Source organism: Anas platyrhynchos, chromosome 10 (assembly GCF_047663525.1).
Source record: "Anas platyrhynchos isolate ZD024472 breed Pekin duck chromosome 10, IASCAAS_PekinDuck_T2T, whole genome shotgun sequence".
NCBI lineage: Eukaryota > Metazoa > Chordata > Aves > Anseriformes > Anatidae > Anas > Anas platyrhynchos.
In genome coordinates, this window is record NC_092596.1 from 18,824,918 (window position 1) to 18,848,496 (window position 23,579).

At 33.7% G+C, this 23,579-nt stretch overlaps 1 protein-coding gene across 13 annotated transcripts in view; it reads right to left on the minus strand.

The window, feature by feature from the left end:
- Nucleotides 1–23,579, minus strand: part of DIAPH2 (diaphanous related formin 2) — a 250,622-nt gene that overhangs the window by 128,580 nt on the left and 98,463 nt on the right. For 8 of the 13 annotated variants that reach the window (XR_011811856.1, XR_011811855.1, XR_011811854.1 and 5 more), the window contains one exon: nt 12,064–12,227. Coding sequence is in view for 8 of the 13 variants with exons in the window: in XM_072043112.1 (XP_071899213.1) it covers nt 12,064–12,227 (164 nt within the window). In the remaining 5 variants the exon portion in view is untranslated. Of the gene's footprint in view, nt 1–6,972; nt 9,730–12,063; nt 12,228–23,579 lie in introns of those variants that run through there. The other 5 variants (XM_072043107.1, XM_072043106.1, XM_072043108.1 and 2 more) reach the window with 1 other exon arrangement.

The following is a 23,579-nucleotide window of genomic DNA, read 5'->3' on the forward strand; positions in this document are numbered from 1 at the left end:
TCAAGTTTAAGGGTAACAATTAAAAACAGTAAGTAAGCATGTTCCAGCAATACTCTTTCCAATAATCACAAAACAGTCGTCAAGCAGACAGATTTGGAACTGTTTTATTAACTAACTTGATTCAATATTTTACCACCAGAATAAACACACATGCCTAATTCAGGTTATTACTGAAAGAGACAGAGCTGAAATGCATACTTACATACTAACAAATGTGTATTATTGTCATTACAGAAATGAAAAAAATATCTGCGAACAATCTGAGCAGAGGAACCGAGGACCATATCAGACAAATTGTTGTTTAGGTCAAAACCAGATCCTTTTTGGGTCAAGAAAGAGATGAATCAATAGGTCAGCTTTGCACCATTATGCAAGTGAAACCTTACATTTTAACAAACAAACAAACTAAAAAAAAACAAACTTATTTCAAGGTGATTTTGTAAAATCTATTCCTAAGCTTTCTACGCGTGCCTAAAATCAAGCAGAAAGTGATGGTTTTGTTCTTCCATAGATCAGGATCTTAAATGTGATGCATTGAAAGGACTCAAAGTTTTTGCCTGGAATTCTCAAATTTTAACAGAGATTGCAAGGATTACTACACTGTGCAATGTATATTGATGTAAGTATCTAAACACCAAACCCATCAAAATAACAATAAAATAAAACAGCATGGGTTTGAAAGCTTTTACGTGCTTCCTTCAAGAGAAGACTGAGAGACTATTAAGCAAAAGCGTTCCTTCCAGAGAATATATGCCAATACACCCTTAGGAAATGAAAAACACAAAAAAAAACAAAACAAAACAAAAAAAAACACCAGAACATTGCAAGGATACTCATAGTCATTGGCTTTTTTTTTTTTTTTTTTTTTTTTCCCAAGGCTTCTTATACCTTTCACTTCATGCTTCATATTACATTTTGACAGAATAAGCCAATTCTACTAGCTTGCTTTCGAATTTCCTAAACATGATAAGCCAATCTAAACTTCTGGAAATAAGCTAATTTACTCCAACATCAGCAAGCTAATTGAAGATATAGTAACAGTGATCAATCAAATGACAATTAAGACAAATGGGGGGTTCAAATTATCAAATTATTATCTTAATATGATATATGAACAAGCACAACGATGAGCCTGAGAGTCAATGAAGTGGCCTTGTGGAGACTTCAAAAGAGAGATCAGATTACTACTAATCTAAGACCCAAACACAGCTTTTTCTCTAACAAATGTGTTAGATGCAGATACAAGCATCTGTAGACTGTGGACATCTTCTATGGCAGGGTCTCTTTTAGACTTAGAATCTTGCAAAAGGGAGTCACTTAGGACAGGTAATAAACCCTATTTTTTTTTTTTACAAGAGCTCTTGAACATCTGGGTTAGATTCACATCTTAGGTACTGTGATTCTCAGCATCCTAAACTATGGCTGGTTTTCAGCATGGAATAAGGATTTAAAATCCTCATTTAAATTTTATAAACTTCCAAGATAATGGTAAGGAATAACGAGAAGACTCAATTAGACTTACTGCAATCAGTGCTGACTGGACAATCAGCTTAGAACTATTGAAAATGATAAAAAAAAAAAAAAGTTTTAATCATGTCCCTTTTCAAGATTAGGAAGCCTAACTGCTGTTTCTTCTAGATCATGTTATCCTACATTACTTATGAAAAAAATTATCCAAAGGCCTCACTACCATAAAATATATATATATTAGTTTTCCCATCTACAAGGCCTATGACACTGCCACAGAAACGAGTTAGGCTTGCCAGGAACAAATCCCAATCCCATCTACTTTGCCAGTTATACCTACGCTTGACTGCTTTTTAGTGCTTGTAAATGCAGTGTACTCCAATTCACTTTATTTTGTATTGTATTTTTATTATCTTCTAAGAGAAATGTCATCCTTACCCTTTTATGTCAGAAATAGGGCGGCCACCTACCTAGCAGCACTAACAACCTGTTAACGAAGTCAGTAAGTTACCACACTTATATGAATCCTTTTGACTCCAATTCCATTACTTACTTAAAAACTTTCCTAGCCTCCTAGCCTACACTCAATTCCTGATTTATCTTTAAAAAAAATAAAATAAAAAAAATGAAGTTCTCATTAGCACAAGTTGGACTTAGATGAGAAATGAGAGACCTTAGAAAAGGGTCTTTTTTTTTTAAGGAGGACAGCAAGGGCTTGCTATATACTGCCTGTTAGTATTGCCTCCTGGAAAACTTTGCCGCAGGAAATATTTCTTGGTGATTTTTTTTTTTTTTTTTAAAGGCAGAAGGGGCAAACTGTATTCCCAGACAAATAACCTGGAAGAAGAGTGAATAAACATATTCTTTCTTTTAAGTCATTCTTAAATTACAAACTCAATTTACTAGTTTAAAACCCGAGAATTCAGCTTGAATTTATGTAGTGCCTTTCACTAAAAAAAAAAAATAAAATTATGTGTTATGTATTGTATATTCATTGATTTGTATCACTGTAACAAATGTCCTACTGTATTCAAGGGACGCTTCAAAAACAACCATGGGAAAAAAAAAAAAAGCTCCTGCATCATACAGCTTAAAGTTTGCTTTGAAGCATATTATAAGTAAACAAATACTAGAAAGAAGAAAAGGGCTTACAATTATACTCAAGTTGCTGAATTCACTGTGATGAAAAATTCTTCATATGAAAGAAACATAACAGATGTTTTGTTTCCTGCTTGATACATGACATACATCTTATAAAATCTTGAAAGACCAGGACACTTGTGGTCCAATAAAAAGATCGTTTAATGTTGTATCATTTTGGGGGGAGTTCCATTTTCTGGATCTTATATTACAGGGTTACCGTAAAATATCCCAGCTACTCACAAATCATCAGTGAATCAAAAGTCACTGCTGACACAACAGTGCAGTTTATTTCAATGCTCTTTTACAAGCAACCATCACATACTGCCAACTGATGTTACTTGTATCTGCTTAAATATTTCACTATACTAGAATACAACCCATTTTTCTTTAAGTACATTCATAATGTAATCAGAAGATTTTCTTACTCAAAAAGCAGCAATTACAAAAATGTTTTCTAGGAGAGGGAAGCAGTCACCACTGATAGAAGTTCACTAAGTATAAAAAATATTCCTTTGCTGAAGGAAGAAGCTTCTTTGCATTTTGTAACAACTATACCTACAAATGCTAGATTTCACCTCTCTATTTTTTTATTTACTTCCTCCAATTTTACTGTACTTTTATAGACATTATTGCAACATTGCTTTTGGACTTAATATTCACCCTTAAGACTACCTGCATGAAAGGGGGAGCCCACAGGGAAAAAAACAAGTGAAAAAAAAAAAGAAAAAATTAAGAGCTGAATAAAGAAAAAAAATCCCCATCTAATGTTAACGTTTGTATTTCATACACCTTTCATAAAGCATAGGACCTCATTAAAAGGAAATTTATGTGCATTTTTAAATGCAGGCATAACAGATTTGGTGGATATTTGTAAATACTCTAGCGCCAACAAACATCCAGAAAGTGACAGTTGTGATAAAAAATATTTCAGATCATTTGATATAAAGTTTGTGAGACAGCAGGCTAAAGTGAAGAACCAAAACAGAAAAGAACAAACAGGCATCTTGGTTCAGGCAACTGATTAATCATTCCTTGATAAGAGCCTGAAAACTATACCAAACCAAGTATATCAGGTTGCAATTGTTCCAAGGCTACACTGCAAATGAAGGACAAGAGAAGTTTGTGTTTACTTTCACTGAAAGGAAGGACTAAATCAATATTACCTAAAAAAATATATGTTCCAAAATGTCCCAAATATGAAAAGCATATTCTTATTCTGTGGATCTACTATTATACATGTATATGTAAAAAGGAAAAAAACAAAATCACTACTTTTGATTCAATTTCCTGGTAACTGTCAGCTCTGACAGAGAAGAAAATACATAAATCCTCCCCACACATGCATGTCCCAGCTTGATTTTGAATCAGGTTTCATTTACAAAGGAATGTCCTCATGCTTAAGTGCTTTATGTACATCTTGAATACAACGAGGTTATGAAGATGTATCTAAGCACTAAATCAAAGAAATAAACCTAGGTAGAGGTGACACAAAATTACTTGTTAAAAGCTCACTTCTAAGGTTTAAATATTCTACCTGATCTTAGGGTAAAGAAGAGAGTGAACAAGAAGCAGCACAGCCAAGTAAAGACCAAGAAAGGCAGGATTTCCAACTGCAAGAGGTAAAGACAATTTCTGAGGTAAAGCAACACAAACTTGATTTAGTCCTCTCACTACACTCTTGGCTCTAATTATGTTTCTTCCAAAAAGCGCAGAAAAACCTAGAAATAAAAAGTGAGCATATATATTTATAGCATATATCAATAAAACAACTGTGTTTCATCCATCCATATTTCTAGATTGATTCACTAGGCTGCAGCTTGATGAATTGAAATGGCTCAAAAGGAATGTTTGGTTAGATAAGTCATAGGTGCTCTGAGTTTATTTGGTTATTTGCAACCATATGACAGACAGTTTTGCAAATTTAAATGTGAATTCCTAAGTATGCAGAGCCGTCTTCTCCTAACATCACAAAACAGTGCAAAAAATGATTTATTTTCACACAGCTTGACAGATACCGATAAAGAACTAGCTATGAGATTAATTTGGTATTTGACTGCGAACTCTGTGTGAGGGCAGTCTTAAAGATATAAAAAAAAATGAAAAAAAAATGTTCATAAGTAAATTTCTGTTCAACAAGCCAACGTCTATTTCTCTAAAAAAAAATAATAATAATTAGTCAGTGCTAGCTACCACTCCCACCCCTCCTCCAAGTATAGCAAGGCATTCCAGTGGCAGTCAATATGTCTCAAAACACAGAGGAAGGTCAGCTACTATATCTGCTTACATGGCCTCCTTGTAATTTCCTTTTCTGCTGTTATTCAGGGATAACAGAGTAACAGCTTATTTATATGGAAAATCTTGTTGGAAAATAATTTGGGAAACTACTGAACTGAAATAAGTATCACTGTATAGGTGATACATATATATCACTGTATAGGTGAACTTGTGGAGGTGCATTTAGTAAGTACTGTTTCTCTCCAACTTGCAGAAGAAATAATTAGAAAATGTATGTATTATTTATTTCAAGAAATCAAAAACTGGCATTATTTTCCATTTAATGTATGCCACTTCTGACAATGATCATTACAGTCTTGAACATATTTTCAAAAGACCAGATGCTATGTAATACGAGCATTACAAGAAAAACATATCATGCAACAAGCATATATTTTATATATGATATATAGATGTGTATGTGTATACATACATAAACACAGATTTCTCTGTGACCATTAAATGTGCCTTTCAGAATAATTTTTTTATTAAAGATGAGCCTAAAATTAAAATATATTGATAAATTTCATCTTTTTCAAAAACACTAGCTGAATTTCAGTATTGTATAACGTAACAATCCTATCTGCAGTTGCAAATGAAAGAAGAGAAAGCAAAATGCCGTAACAAAGAGAGACAGTAATTTATTTAGTCAGCACACTTGCTTCCACACAGCAAAATTATATACAGAGTCACAGGATAAGCAAAGGGAAATAGTGGTTAAAGCTGTTATACAAAGCTAACAGAAGAAATGTTAAGATTTCCTGAAGGGCTCTGTTGAATTCTAAGTGCTGATGACTGGCCTTTATCTAGAACTATATATGCTGTAGACTCAATTAAAACATAGCATATATATATATATATATAAATCTATCTATCTATATATATATATATACACATAACTGATCTTCAAGGAAAACCTTCTCCAAGCACTAAGATCACCATCCTGTCATGCAGGAAGCTGAGGAGGTTTGGCAGGTTTAAGTGTGGTTGAACAAAGAACTCTTGATGTAGCTCTGATGTAAAACAGAGAAGTTGAAAGCTAGAAGCATGGTTATGCTACCCAAGAGAAATACAGCACTACTGCACAGGGAGGGAAAGAATTAAGAAAGCCAAAGCTCACTGTGAGATAAAATTGGCAAGTGATGTGAAAGGCAATGAGAAGGGCATTTACATCTACAAAGGCTGATTAAAGAAGAGATAGTTCTGCTGCTGAATTGAGCATGGAACCTAACCTCAGAGTCTCATGTACTCAGTACCTTCTTCATCTCAACCTTTACCATCCCTGTCTCACAGGCTATCAGGGCAGCTGACTGATGTCATTGCAAGGCCTCTATTTCATCAAAAAGCTGCAGGACTCAAAGGACATCACCAATGCCTGTGAAAAGCAAGTGTTATTCTCATCTTAAAAAGAGCGAGAAAAGCTTGGCGAACTTCATACTACTCAGCCATCACTTGTGTTTTCATGAAGTTCACAACATGATTCCTTCTGGAAGCCATTTCCTGTTACACAAAGGACACGATGCTGACTGGAAACCAAAAGAATGGACTTAGCAGGGACAAATTGTGCCTGACCAACCTGACTACCTTCTATACTGAAATGACTGACTGGCTCTGTGGAGGGGAAGGCAATGCATGTTTTGTTGTTGTTGTTGATCTTGGCTTTAGCAAAGCCTTCAACACAGTCTCCCACAGACATGGTATCTCAATTCATGGAGATATTCAAAACAGGGTCCCACGCAGCTTGAACTAACTTCTGCACTAGCCCTGCTTTGAGCAGGATGTCAGACTCAATGACTCTCTACTATGTTCTTCCACACTAAATTACCTCATGATTCTATGGTATGTCTTATTATAAACGCTCACACCAGAAAAATTAGCAACAAAACCAAAAGCAGCAATCTGAAGAACTCCTGAACTTTTAATTGTTAGCAGCTGTAGTACAAGAAATAACACAGGAGAAAGACAAACAAGAAAAGCCAAGTCAGGCATATTTCAAAAAATATCTGGAATTATATTTTGGCCATTTACTTCAATCATTTACCATAAATGGGGAAAAAAACAACACTTAGAAGCAGCATGCAGGCACTATTCTGGTTTGAAAACAATGTATTTAATAAGTAAGCATGCTCTACAGAACATCTGGAAATGCTGTATATACTCAGCTTTCTCCGATGGCACCTGAATTCTTATCAGTAGTTATGAATTTTTACAGTAAATTCCACAGATTAAATGAGTTCCAGTGATTTATTGCTTTTTCTTGATTTTTCCTTAAACTTGAAAATTGATTGCTTTTTTATCTTTTTGAAAAACTTTTCATAGCCATCAAAATGTTGCAGAAAAACTTAATTCTTTAAAATAATTTTCCTTACAGAAAATAAAATCATTGTACTGCAAACTTCTAATGCTTGCTCTAGGCCTTCTTCATGCATATGGAAAAATTAAATCCTTAAACAAGAATCTTTATGCCACTGAAGTCTACAAGGTTCTGCTCTGGATAAAATAAGTCCAGAAATTCTCAAAAGACCTAATTACAATTACTACAACTAGTGTATATATCTGAACAAGTCAATTTGACTAAAGCACAAATTATACTAAGGAAAGAAAGCTTTTCCTTAAGCTATACACGTCTCAGATCTCACTTTTTTATACTGAAGACTTTAATATTTAATATTTAAAGAGGCTTAGTAGATAATACAGATAAAAACTTTTTTAAACCCTAGCACCACACAGATAATTAACTATTCAGACCAACATATGCAGCATTAAAACAGTATCTTAGTAGACTACTCCCTGCTTCCTAAAATTATAAAGTGACACAAGAAATTAGCTCCACTTCTCTAGAAACTTGGAAAGATTATTTGTTGTCTGTCTTTTCTGTTTGGAATTCAAGTCTAATATTCCAAACCAGAATACAAAACTTGATAGGTCTGTCTTAGTAAACTGAATCTATTCACAGAGATTTAGTCTTTAGGATAATCTCCCACCCTTAAAAAAAAAAATAAAAAAAAAAAATTATTGCAGTTTTTTAGTATTAAGTAAAACAAACATCAAACAAATATCCTAAGAAGAGGCGACCATACATAGGTGTTTAGAAAAAGCAGAATAGCTAGTGGATTCTGATCTCTGCAAGCATGTACATGTATAACTGAAGTTTCCCTCTGTAATTACTTTCCCTTAAGACAGAAGGCACTTTACATCAATTAGGTAATAAGACAATTATGCTTTGCAATGACTGTATTTACAGCACAAGATGAAGGTGTTGTGGAGATATTCAAACATAATAACCTTGTAACAAGGATTGTGAAAATGTACATGTGAGGTTATCGAGATCCTCATTGACAAGGAAGTACATGACTATGTAGTGCCTACCAGAAAGATGCTGTTTTCTTGCTTTGTGAATAGCTAATAGTTGTGTCTGAATTTTAAGAAGGAAAAGTCCATTAAAAGTAATTTAGTACATAAGTGAAATACTAAAGGCAGATTACAGTGGAAAAAATGAAGAGTAGTTGCAGTCTACTGAAAATACGCAACTACTTGCTCAAAGTAAATCCTTTTTCTGCTAGATTTGATGTTTAAGGAGTATTTTATCTGTACCAAACACTCTGATAATATCCTCTTCCCCTCCAATAAAATAAAAAAAAGGAAAAAGAAAAAACAAACAAACAAAAAAATGTCAAGACAACTTTGCTGTCTGCTTTCAGTACTGTCTAGTAATCAGAACACAGGTATTCCTGCACTCATACATAAAGAAAGTAAAGCATATTCTGGCAAATAAAACCCAGATAATATCTCATGGTAAAAATTATCTGGGTAGTTTATAGAATTTACACCTCTTTTCCACATCCACAGAGGAGTATTTGCAGAAGACATGTATACAGCATTAACAAGACGATTATGTGCATGTTGGGAATAATAATTAACAGTAGTTTGCTGGTAGTTTTCAACACCTTCATTACTCTGATTGCTACAGTTATTTCAGTGATTAAAAATAATGTTTGAAATGTCCTAATTTTTAACAGTTTTCTAAAACAGTGAGAATTGGCTATCTGGAGCCTTGCTGTAAGTACAAGTGTACAAAATGCATACAGAAGAGAAATTTATTCTCAATGCACATTTAAATTATTCAGTGACATAATACACTTCCTTCCTCCCAAGTCATACTGCATTTATCTGCATTCTGTATTTAATGTGCAAATGTTCAAAGTCACCTGAACATTCCAGATTTAGAAGCATGTGATTGAAGTATTTCACTAAATGTTTCTGAAACAGGACCTCATTTAATTGAGGTAAATTAGCAAATATTTGAAAAACAAATAAAAAAGCATACATACTTCAAGTCCACATTAACAGTCATCACTGAAGTACAGGTATTAGAGATGCAGTGAAATCCGTTCCAGACAGTATTCTCACAAATAATATTTAGGAAAGTCAGTGAAACTTAAAAACTGGACCACCAAAAAATTCACAAATATACAGTTTTCTATAGTATAGACTTACACTACATTACTTAACCCTAAACACAACTGATGTAAAATGCAAAAGCAATCCTAGAAAGCTGCTTTGAAGAAAAACAAAGTTACTGGTGGACAACTGGTTGGATGAGAGGCAGCAGTATGCCTTTGGAGCAAAGAAGTTTGAATGCACAGTCAACTTTTTAAATAGTACAGTAACAGGTTGAAGGAGGCAATTCTTCCACTTTACCGCTCCTTGAAAAAACACATCTGGAGGAGTTCTGTGCCCAGAATGAGTTCCAATGAATATTGGAGCATGTCCAGTAGTTGATATCAAGACGGTCATGAGGTTGGAGCATATGACAAGCAGAAGCTGGGAACTGAGTTTGTTCAGCTGTAAGAAGAGAAGGCTCTCAGGCGACCTAATTGCTATCTACACAACATAATGGGATGGTATACAGAAGACGGATCTAGATTCTTCTCAGAGGTGCAAAGCAATTGAACAAGAGACAATAAATACAGTCGCTCATGTTATAACTTTTTTCCTATTCTGCCACCACAGGTGTGATTACTGTGGAAAACAGAGAGGTCGTGAAATCTCCATTCCTGAATAAAAATGTAACTGAACAAGGCCCCATGATACCTGCTGGAACTTGACCTTACTTTGGATTATATAGGCGGACTAAATAATCTCTGAAAGTCCAATCAACATAGCCACATGAATTTAGACATAACACAGCCAACAACATAGTGTTGATATTGTAAATATGACATAAAAATTAAACACTCATAAAATAACCTGATTTGTGTCTTTGCAAACTCTGGAACTTATATCAGCAGAAGATTCAATGCATTCATACATTTGAAATTTTGGCACCCCAAGCCTTGTAGTAATTCCTGCCACTGGGATTAATCCTAGATTTTTATTGTGTTTTCTCTTTGTCAAATTACCAAAATATTAGACATATATAAAGTCTTAACTATTATTATAATATATATTGTAGCCATCATATTAAAGGACAGAATAACCACTCTATTTTATAAAATATGACATTTTATATAGAAAATATATAACTATTATACCTTGTCATGAAAAGAGATTTGCCTCCTGGACAAGCATACAGATAAATCTCAGAATTTTCTCCTTAAATAAGTAGCAATGAATTAAAGCCGATCCCACCCTCTCCGCCATTATTATTCAGTCATTTCAAATACAATTATAACCAGCAAAGAGCAACAGGCTATTAGCCAGATCTTGAGATAGTCAACAAAGAAATAAAATAGACATATTTAAGCAATTGGAAGTATTTTCATTCTAATATGCTTTCTAGAAAACCTGGATATTTGTTCTCTGGCTCCTGTCACCTTCATAGCTGTTTAAATACATACTTGAGGACAGATTTTTCACCACAGTATTTGGATATTGCTAGTTTGAAGTCTGTTTCAAGTAGTTACAATGAAGTAGACTTCCAAAATTAGATATCCATGTTTGAAAATGTGAGCTTTGGATTTATGAAAAATTAAATGCATTGAAATAGTTTATGACAACTATTCCTGTTTTTGACACATCTTCGTGCAGATGTGTTGGCATACTTACTAATTATAAAAAAAAAATCGCAATTTGCTTACAGTAAAAAAAAGAATAATTACTGCCAAATTAAAATGAACAGTTAGATATATTGTAATAAAAGTTTACTAATACAGTAAACTTAGCACTAAAATTACGTTTTGAAGTGGTTATTCATTGGCATACTTACTAATTATAAAAAAAAAATCGCAATTTGCTTACAGTAAAAAAAAGAATAATTACTGCCAAATTAAAATGAACAGTTAGATATATTGTAATAAAAGTTTACTAATACAGTAAACTTAGCACTAAAATTACGTTTTGAAGTGGTTATTCATCCATTACACCGAAACCAAAATTCCTATGATTATGTGATGAATTAAGGCAGATACTGGCAATAGAGAGATCTCAGAGCTACAGCTGCATGGTAAACAGTGGTATTTCCAAGCGATGTTAATATACTCTAGAGACATAATGTGACACTGCAGGCATCTGTTTTCCTTGTGCACTTCCTATGGTGCTGCTGATTATGGCTTCCAGACAGCCACTAGGAAAGATGACATTAAAGCCGTTTAAATAACTTAGGTGTTGAATAAAATTCTTAAATTCCAGCATAAAGAAGCCAAACGCTGACAGCAACCGTACCAGCTGACTAGAAATAGTAATATGAACATTTAAGTGAGTATCAGGAATTCTGTCAGAAATGGAGGGCTTATTATGGAAGTGTAAGCTTTAGCATCACAGCATCATTAAGACATCAGTCAGATTCCCACACAATGTGAATATAGGTACATCCATTCTGGTTTTTGTTCCATTATTCACTAAGGTTGTTGGTTTTTTTTTGTTTGTTTGTTTGTATGTGTGGTTTCTGGTTTTGTTGTTTGAGGCTTTGTGTGTGAGGTGGGGTGGTAGGGTGTTTTTTTTACACTTTTTCTAATTATCCATTTCTTGGTCACATTGAGAGTTGGATTTGCAAGTTAAAGAATTATAATTATCAGTGACCAAAATCAAATTAATTCTGGACACGTGCAACTGATTCCCTGCCACAGCATAAAAGAAAAAGTTAACTAAAACTCAAGGAAGAAAGAAGAGGAAGAAATTAAACTTGAGAGAACCCACAGGAAAAGTAAGAACATATGATGTTTTGCAGACATTACTTACCAAAAATAGAGTTCTGAAGTTGCTCAGATCGCCAAAGAATTCTTCTATGCTTACTGCTTTGGGATCAAAGCTAAAGTACTCTCCCAAATTTTCATACAATTTAGTCATGTTGTTGTGCATGTTGGATAGTTTTTCATACTGTTCTCGTGCACTCTCAGCGAAGCTGTAAGGTTTTGTTAAGGAAAATAATTCACGTGCAATTAAATCTACCAGCAAAATATAAACAAGAAAAAAACTTCAGTACTAAGTTTGTAGAATTGGAAAATCTGCTAGTATTGTCTTGCTGTCAAGTGGGACATATTTTATGTAATCATAGTTCAAAAGCACTTATGCCCCCTTGTATGTTTAATACAGGTAATACAGCTACATAATTTACCCGGAATACTGTGTTCAACTCTGGGCCTACAGGAAAGCTAGGGAGGGACTCTTTATCAGGGAGTGCAGTGACAGGGCAAGGAGTCATGGCTTTAAATTAAAGGAGGGGAAGTTTAAATTAGATATAAGGAGGAAATTCTTTACTACGAGGGTGGTAAGGCACTGGAACAGGTTGCCCAGAAGAGGTTGTGGATGCTCCATCCCTGCAAGTGTTTAAGGCCAGGCTTTGAGCAACCTGGTGTAGTGGAAGGTGTCTTCGCCTGTGGCAGGGTGCTTGGAGTTAGATGATCTTTAATGTCCCTTCTAATACAAACCATTCTGTAATTCTATGTTAATTTGGTCACAGCTTATGAATACACAAAGATGACAGCTATACAAGACGCTGAGGGGTAAATATTCTCTGTCTTTCAAGTTGGTTTACAAATAAATTCTCAAAAACTCATGACTTCTAAGCTAGCAAGAAAGAGCAAATAACAGGACAGGTGAAAAACAAACAAAATTCTTCTCTAAAGAATGTCCAGACACTTCTCTACTGCAGTGGAAGTAAAAAGCTGGATAATTGCCAGCTATTTAAATGCACCACAGAACGAAACCCAAAACACGAGTATCTAACGCAAATGTACACTTTTATATTAGGTAATATCAACTCTAAATCAATCAGGAACTCTCAACAATATTTAATCAGAGATACAAAAAAATACCTGAATTATTTAAGTACTAGTGATAAACAGGTAATGAATTGTTGTACAATTGGAAATGAAACACCAAGGAAGTTGACCAGACTGTCATCTACATCCATTCTGTTCCATGCTCTTTTACCCTCTCCCACATGTGGTGGTTTTACCGTGCTAGGCAGCTAAACACCACAACTGCTCTCTCACTCCCCCTCCTTAGATGAGGAGGGGAAGAAGTAAAGAATAACTCACGGTTTGAGATAAGGATAATTTAATTAAGGGGAAAATAATAATAATAATTATTATTATTATTGAGGAAAGATTACTAACTAAACAATTTAACTAAAGGGGAAAAAAAGAAAAGGAAAAGGGAAAAGGGAGGGGGAAGGGGAAAAAAAAAGTCCTGATGCTGTGCCAGCACTGCTCAGCAGCAGACACAACACTGGTGTGATAACACTGCTGTTCTAGCTACAAGTGCAGAGCACAGCACTGTATGGGCTGCTGCAGGGAAAGTTAACATTCCAGCCAGACCCAGTACACCACACTGAAAGAAGTACCTATTGCTTTCATTTCCATGAAGTGATATTATTAAAAGGTCACAGTATATTACATGTTGTATTAGTAACTGAAGAATGTAGAAATGAATCTTAGACTTATTTCCATCCCAGCAGTGATCATTAAAAGTTTGCCTTAATCATTTTAAAAAATGATTTTTAAATGGTTATGATTTTAATGATGATTTTTAATGATGAAAAATGATTTTTTAAAAAGGGGGACTTTTTATTTCTATATGGAAAATTAGTTTTAGAATAATTTATTCATAAACAAAGAAATAGTGCAAGCTGTAAAGGAAAATATGACTTTGCTTTAAAGCTAATAAAGGTTCTGTCTGCTGTTTTGTTGTGGTTGTTCATATCTGCAAAGATATAAAGTCACAAATCACTGTAAAAAAAACAGATCGTACATTATTAAACTAGTTCTATGGATCATGAATTGTAGCTGATTAACAGGTTGTGCTGGATGTATCAAAACCTAAGAACAAGAAGATATGAGTTTTTCCCTGACCCACAGAAACCATGCAGCCTGACTCCCTTTTGTGGCTTTTATCTGTAATGACTGTCTTCCACGCAGATTCCCTGATGCTTAATATAGCAATTCTCATGACTCAGTTTCCCCATACTTGTGTCTCTAATCTGAGACTCTGCCTAGTTATCACATTACTAACTAAAAAATATCTGAGATCCCTAACTCTCTGCAAAAACAACAAATGACCCAGAAACTAATTATGGGAACGAGACATAAAGATTTGATATAAACAACTTATTTTTGAGCTTAGACTGAGCCCCAGTACAATTCTTCTGAAATCTACCAATAAATTGCATAGCGGACAAAAGAGAAGAAATACAGGTAAATATTCTCTTCCTAACATGTGCTCCTTGGTGTTTGGATGCTCTTGAGCACTTATAAGGCTATGTCATTTCATAAGTTATGTGCAAGAATGTCAAGGCTGAAAATACATTTTATTGGAAAGATGATTAATATTTTGTTTGAAATCTTCTGCTCTAATTTCAGGTCATCTGAAGTCATTTAAAAATTGGTTGTTCAAAGTATGATGGAAAAGTTTTTATATAATATAAATTTCTCTCCTAGGAGAGATATTTTCCAAGTAATTCCCTCTTCTTCATGAAAGTCTCAGTATCATAAAAAGAAAGTTTTATTCTTTTGCTAGCTTTGCATGTTCATTTAGGATGGCAAAAAAATTAAAACACCGTGATGGACATTAATAAATACCTTTTTTTTTGAAACAGTATGTACCTATATAGTTTCATACCAGGGCAAAGACAAGAGTAATAACTATATTTTCATTTTAGTTCATGAATTTTAACATGCCTGGTTATAATTTCAAGTGCAGAGCACTGAATCCCTCATCTTAACACAAGACAAACCTGGTATAGTTCAGTGTTTGATGACATTTAGCCGTATAAAAGGAAATGAAAAATTAGTGTCAAGAATATATTAAATAGGTAATAATGTCACATTACTGAATTATTGAGCAGAGTCTAAAAATTTCTTAGAAAAACACCAACCACCTTACAGTCAGCAGACTACTGTCTTGGACAGCCCACCAAAACTTTTTCCATTATCATCATGATGGATCATCATTTGATACTGAGAAACAGAAATACAGAGATAACACAATTATTCAAATTACATCCAAGGTTCCTTTCAAAAAAGCTCAAAATATAAAATTGAATCAATTAAAGGTTGCACATGCAACTTCAGAAATAACAATAACCACCACAATGAAAAAAACAAACAATATTTCTACTGAAACTAGAATATATTTAAGAGCAACACTGTATAAACATATACTATAGTTTCAACACTAATATTTTTCATTCAGTAAGTTCCAAACTGCAAATAAGAAATACCATTAATAGATGACTTGTAAGAGAAAGGGAAGTCAGCAAAGTCAGATTAATATGATGAGCAAAAAAAATGGACTATTTTAACTGTGCTTAATGTTAAAGAAAATAAGTCAGTGCTTTAGAGACAATAGCTTCAAAGATCATATCCAAAGTCTTGTTAAGAAAATTATTTTTAGTCACACAATATGCTTCTTACAATCTTCATATTTATAAAGTAATAGCAATTTGAAACATCATTTTGAAATATACAGTAATTCCAGAGGGGAATTACTGCCCACCACTTGGGCAATTCTGTACACATAAGCCTTAGTAAAGTTTTGAAATACTTATTTCAGTGGTTACTAGGTAAAAGAAAGTCTATGCTCTTTAATAAAATTCCACTTCTTATTTCAACAGCATTGTAGATGGCAACTACAAAAAACAACTGAGATTTTCTAAGCATCAAGTCAGAATTTTTGAAACTGTTAATTTTAAAATTTATGAGGGAATTACAGATGTCATGACCTCTTTCACTTGTTTCAACACTTGACCCTGCATTTAAATATAAAAAGTAAAAAAATCACTGTTGTAGTAACTGATACTAATACATAGTTTTATCGTATAATACAGTAAAATTTTCTGTATGTCATATCTGTAGAGAATTTTACAGAAATTAGACTCCCTATTTACTTGTGCTGACAAATTTTAGTTATCAACGAATTCTAGTTTTTCTAGTCTTTCTGTTAAAAGAGAAAGGCTGCAAAACATTCAAACTTCTGTTTTTCCTCCACAAAATGTTTTTGCTTGCTTTTGCATTGCTGCAGACTTGAGTTTCCACCCAGTTCTTATGGATAAGTCACTACACCAATGATCTTCACATTTTGAAATAGGACCACATGCCTATGTCACTTTGCCAAGAGGCTTCCTCATTATGTCAGAGAGAAAGAATCTCCAATTGCTGTTGATACTAGATTTGAATTATGTTTCAATATATAGGAATGGTATCATGGTACTTCCAAGCTTTTGTTTGGTTTATTTCAAGTAAACAGATGATAAAAAAGTATCAGAGTAATGAAGGTTAAAAACCTTAGATCTGCTGGATCGTTAGTTATCACTATCATTCACTATCCATATATCAATCATTATTTTTCTGTTAGTTACTCAAAAATTCCTCAGCACTCCATTTACTATTCTGAAAATTGTTGATTTCCATCACAGTGTTCTGTATCTCAGATAACAAAGTTTAATTAAACTGGCTTATTAAAATTTCCGTTACAAATTACATGTTTGAATGTTTCTCTGTGCTGTCCTGAAATGAACTATGGAATTAGTGTCTACAGTACTTAAAGTAGAAGGGAATGCAGCTGCATGACATGGCACCTTATCATTCTGAAGATACACATACATTCCACAACTCTTCAAAAGGACAAATACAGCTGCAATATTTGGGGAAATACAGTTAAGTATCGATAAAATTACAACTTAGATATTAAACCAACACAGAGTATGTAAATGTTACCAGTATAAAACTAGTTTATTGTCTCTACTGCAAATTCTTTTATTCTGGAAAAACAGAAGTTGGTTTTATAATTTTAACTGTCATTAACTTATTGTCAGTCAGCTCAGTGCACAACATGTTGCTGCCAACACCAGTGAAAATTAATAAACCAGCCGAAAAACTGCCAATTTAAAGAACTTAAAAGTGAATCTGTTGGAGCCCCAAATGAAGTAATAGGGGGAGAACTAATTAGGCAGAAAGAACTGTATAAATAACCATACAACAGCTGAATTTTGTTTGTATGCCTTCATGATGCATTAGATAAACCATACAAGTGGTATTAAAAAAACGTTTATGACACACCTCATCATAAATGTTGCGTTTTACTAATATGAATGTGTGGATTAGCGTATCTGCTTGAAAATTCACCTTATTCATAGGTGGCACTTGTCATCTTCGGCAGTAGGAAATTAGCAACAAAAGGATATTAAGTGTATTGTAGATCAGACAAGATGAGGAAACGATTTGAACACTGCGCTTCCACATAGGGGTCTGTGTTCATACCTAATAGTACTTCAATGAACTTAATTTATTTGGCCTTCCATATCTTCTGAATCAGGTGCTGACTTGCAGCCAAACTGAGCTTAAATGAGTGACTGAGTGCTGACACAGATAGCCCAGAGAGGTTGTGGAATCTCCCTCCCTGGAAAAAGCCATATGGACATGGTCTTGTGAAGCCTGCTATAGTTGGCCCTTCTAGAGCAGAGAGGTTGGACCTGATGACCTCCAGAGGTCCCTTCCCATCTCAGCCACTCTATAATTCAGTAAAATCCAGATGTATAAACAGAATAACCAACACCTTCCTCATAATTTCGACTTTACACTGTAACACCTCAAAGAATTTTCTTCAGCTAGATACACAATGCAACTTCATGCCATTCAAAAATCCCAAACTTACCAAGAAGTTTTATGCACTGTATTTAACTCACTAGAGCTTTTACCACTCCAAGCATGCCAGAACAAAATCGAACTATGAAGACTGCTGAAGAAAGACATGAAACACTAAGAACATACCAGTTGCCAGAAACTTCACTATTAACTAAAAACACTTAGTTCTAAAATTACCTTGCCGAATAGTTATTTCGGCAAACTGAAGTCTTGATTAAACTTGTAAACTAGTATTTTGCAAAACGCTGATGATCAGAGTAACTACATTTATTAAAAAATACCGGCAATTCAGTTTTAGTAAGTAAAAGGACCAGATACTTGCAATGCCTGCTTTGTGTTTGATTTAGCTTTTTATCTGTACCTAAGCCAAATCATTGTTTGATTTAACACACACAAAAAACACCTACACCTGTGCTTCAGAAACCATCTGTGAAAACAATGTAATCTCTTGACATCCTTACTTGAAATTAAAGCCTTAAGTATACTGCTTGCAAATCTATATAGCCATACACTACTCACAGTAAAACACTTCCCCCTGCCCCAGGGATACACCTATCTACTACTATTAGAGAAATACGCTTGAACAAGAATGCGAACCTTTTAATGACTTCGAAATAACTACCAGTTAGTGTCAAAATGTACCGAAAATATTTCAAGTACACATTCTGCATTCCATCGTTTCAAGCTAGGATATCATTTCAGAGCAGGACTCCGGATTATGGAAAAGCCAAAGAAGGCTAAAAATATATTTTACATTGCTACAAGAGAAACTGTTATACAATATTGTCATCATCTTTAATAAAGGGTGTATCACTACTCGCAGTTTCTAATCTCTAAACTCATCCATAATAGAGCATTCTTTGAATTGAACTGCAGAAACAAACAAACAGAACTTATTAGCTGAAGACAAATTCAGCTTTAATAACAGTCATTTACAGAGAGAGCTTTATTTTCACCTGCTATCAGTAAGTAAACAGATACTAACAATTTTATCATTCACACCACATACATAATGCATCTCTCTGACTACAGAGAAGATGACTTCTGGAACATACACAGATAATAATGAATCACAATTATATACCCAATCTTTTATTCCCATAGAAAGCCTATCTTTTCTGGTAGAAAAAAATAGGGCAGAAATCTTCATTACAATACACTTTATATACACAAATTAGAACCCAAAGAAATCAAGACCCAAACAAAGAAAAACAGTTTACCCATTTATATAAAATCACATCCTTTATAAGTATTTAAAGATTCACTAATAAAATACCCATTAAAAGCTCAGTGTAGCGATTTGTTTCTCGAAACAGGGCAAATTAATTCATCATTTGACAGAGTAGCCTGGGGAAGTGTTGTTGCTCCTCAGTTACACATCTAAGGGTTCTGTGCCTCTCCCTGACCTCAATTACAACCGCATTCAGTGTGTACAGACACTATTTAAGTGTTTGTGTCCATGGAAGTGAAGCACAAAGATCATAATGATCTTTGATAAAAATGCTAGCTGTAGCCTACTCACTCTCCCTAAATTGCAGACTCACTCCAAAGTGATGTTTATCAACAAGGCCTTTCTGACTTGGCCCTAAATAGCCATAAAACTTTCATCTTCATAAACATGAGAAAATATCAATGCTTTCTAACTCCTAGCTCTAAGCATTTATATCAATTTCAAATTTTCATCAATTCAAGCTTCTCAATAATAACAAGGCTCTTTCCATTGACTACACGTATACCACTTTAATATGCACAAATGAAAGCTTCTATCAACAGAATTTCAATAGTGCTTGTTTATTTATTTATACTCCTGTTAATCAGGAAGCAGAGATCAGTGCCCACTTCTCTAAAAGTTCCATAGGAACTCTCTAGGCAAAAACTGATAAAAGTGTATTTACAAAACATTCAGTACAAGGAGCAAAGCTCCATGAGCTGTTTCTTAAATTGTTTTATGTTAGAAAAGCCTGCTCAAATACTTGCTACAAAAGTAGCAATACTAATGTTTTAGCAATACTGCTACAAAAGCTGACAAAGGAGCTTTCTCTAGTAGCATGAACAAGTAAACTTTAAAAAGTAAGTAAGAATAATTGGCTATTCAAACAGCATACATAGAAGTCAGCATTTATAAAGCCACAGTCTACCAAGAAGAGAAGATATTGGCTGTCTTAAATGGATAAAAAGAAGGTTGGAAAATCCTTGAAATTATAGTTAGGTGTTAACCTAAATTAACCTAAAGCCACTTCCCCCCCGCCCGCCCCCCAGAGGAAGACAGTTACTTGACCTGAGAAGTTAATAAATCTGTATCATTTTTTTCATAACCAATAGGAAAATAATTCCCCCAAGTTTATACTTGTAAACTTTTTCCCCCCTTTTTTTTTGATTAAAAGTATTGTTAACTGAAAAAAGAAATATCAGAACAATTTTAAAAAGCACTAGAATGCCTGATAGCAAAACAAACCTCAAATCCTGACAAAACCAAGCCTTTATTTCTACTGATAAAATCGACAGAATTTTAGAAACTCCTTCTAGAAAAATACACTGAAAGGAATTGAATTTACTAACACTGGCTGAGAGCTAAAAAGCATACTTCCAAGAGAATGGCAAAATGCTGTTCATGAATGAAAGAGGTGGACTATTTAGCTTCATGTGTTCTGAAATGGAAGTTGACACCTATTAAAAACAAAAAAAGACTACACCAGATTAAGAATTAAATTTATAGGTAGATGTAGGTTTAGGTTATATATATATATAGGTATGTAGGTTATACATATATAGATTATATGTAATTTATATATTTATATATGTATAACATCAAACACAGTTAATATTGGTTTCATGATCTATGCCCACAGTTTTTAAATCCTTTTACACCAATAGCACATACTTCAATGATGCCATAAAAAAGGGTAATTGATGGGAGTCCTAGAATAACAACTGTAAAAAGATAACAGGTCAAACAAATGAAAACTGACATAAAATTACAGCAGAAAAATAAAGAATTTATCCTTTTTTTTTTATCCCAGCTTCGTAATGCTTTACAACTTTTTGTTTTTCTCTGCTGTGCTTGTACAAAATTCATAAAACTCTGTTAAGATCCTTCACAGGTCAGATCACATTTTTACCAGAAATCTTATACTAAGATTTCTGAAAATCTTAGTTGCTTCCTATCTACTTTATGCAGATGCTTTTCCAGCATGTTTTACAAGGGAAACCATCTCATTTTTCATCTAATCCTCATTTGTGATATTTTGGGTTAAAAATTATTTGAAACAATATGAAGAGTCATATTCTATAATTTTTTGGAGATCTCTCTCATTTATAGGGGTGCCAAGCAATTAGCTATAACCACTATTTATACATTAGAAAGCAACACAGAAGACATAATAACCAACAAAATATTGCAAGAGTAATGCATTTCTAGTGCATCTTCCCTGCAGAATAATTATATGAAAATCTGTTTGGAGAAATAAAAACAAGAAAACAAAAAGCAGCTATTACAAACAAAATGATACTTCAAAATTTGTTTCTTGTATTATATACAAATTAACTAAATACGAACGTTTCAAATAACACAAAGCATTGACATATGAAGTTTTATCAACCATTAAAAAATTAATTTTAATTAATTAATTATTTCAGCAAAACCACAATAAGGTAGCCATTCCTAGAAACACTCTTATTAGTTTTGGAACATAAAATGAGATGCCTTGAGCAATATTTACAGCTTTGTGTGCCCTAAATCTTTCAGAGAATCTGCAACCACATTCCCTTTCTCTTTGATCGTGCAGTTTTTCCTCACTTCATCTGGATTTAATTACAAAAAATATGTTTGAGCTGTCAGTTTTACCCTGGTTTAACAAGCTTCAGTCAGTAGATGTGATGGTTACTTCATCAAGATAAAGTTTTTTTTGGGGGGGTAAACTGTGGGGAAGGAATTGAGAAGTGACTAAGTCACATATTTCTAGGCTTCCTTTAATGCCGCAATGTCATGAAGCCCTCATTATTTTATTTTATTTTTTTTCAAATTCTGAAAAAAAAATCACTCAGCACAATGTTTTAAGACACTAGATGTTTAAAATCAAAGGAATGATTTTAATACTGATGGACAATCTATCTTATAGAAAAGCCACCTGGTAGAAAAATGTTGATTAAGTTTATTCAAATAAATTATTTAGTGCAAAGAACTGTTTTAATGAAGTGTTCAGAAACTGAAGTACAGGGAAAAAAATGACAGTCCAATCTAAAAATGAGTCTGTTTTGCACCAAAGTAGTATTTTGAATACCAGGTGCAAATTTAAAACCACCCTTCACGTATAATTTGAGTAATACAGTTTATGTCTTGAATTCTCTTTCAAGATATTAATACCAGAGCTATGTAACCACCCTTGTAGACCCCTTTTCAGGATTGAAGAAGCACACAGGGCAAAATGTAGTTCCACAAACTGCAAATTTTTTTGTTCAAGGAATTTCATTTTGGTATCTAATGCTGCAGTTAAAGGGACTTACAGTATCCACTCTCCCATTATTTTCAGATTTTAAAATAAGCATAAAGCAATTAGAAAATGGATCTCTACGGAATTATCATTTTAGCAGTGTACAATAGTTTTTCTTTTTTTATTAAAAAATCTGTATTAGTAATCTCTACAAATTGATTTAATATAGATTTAAGGACGAAAGCACTTTCCCTCAGGCAATTATTCATAATCAAGGCAACTTTAAATTTTCCATGTATTTAAGTAGACTTCTGTTCACAGAAGTTTGCTCTTAAAAATCTCGAAAACATCCAGGTTTTTCCTCCAACATAGCTTTTCAAGTCTGCTTAGATTTCTGTTCAAAATTCTTGTCTTACTACTTGGCCAACATATGTACACTTCAACCTTCACCCTTTTCTTGTATTAAAATTCTCTCTCAATTTTACTCAGTGCTAGCTTTGAAGCATAATTCTAGATTTGCGGTCTTTCAAGTGCAGAACAGAATAGAGCTCCCTCATGTGGTCTACCTGTATAATCTCAGGGATTAAACAACCAACGAAACCAGAAAATTGATAATCTGTTTTGTGTAACACTGTTTTCATTTACACTGAAAGAATTGCAACAGCTTTAATACACTTATGAAAAATTATATGATTTGAGAAAGATGAATTAGTAAACCCTCTTGTTTCCTATTTTTGGCTTTATAAACTCTCCCTTCTGTTTTCCTCTTCTCCAGGCCCAGCAACTTTTAACTCCATATGTAACAATTCTCAAACTTATCTAACTTCTTCCATATATATGGTATCTAACAACTGTAACAAAAATACCTCAATACACTTCAAAAGTTACCCCCACTCAACAAAATAAAGATTATTCTCTTTGCAAAATCAAAATAACTATTTTTTTTTCTCTATGAGGTAACGTGAACACATGATCTATACTGCATTCCCAACTGTGCTTGCTTCTTGCAGTGCACACTTTTGCAAAGTTATTCTCCCCTGATTATGTCCTGATTACATTTTTATTCTCCCAGGGCCCTTTTATACTCCTCTCATTTGTGTTTCTATTATTTACTGATTTAAGTGAATCTTACCACATTAGACTTGACCAGTTTAAAGCTTTCCTAATTCTATTTCACTGGATG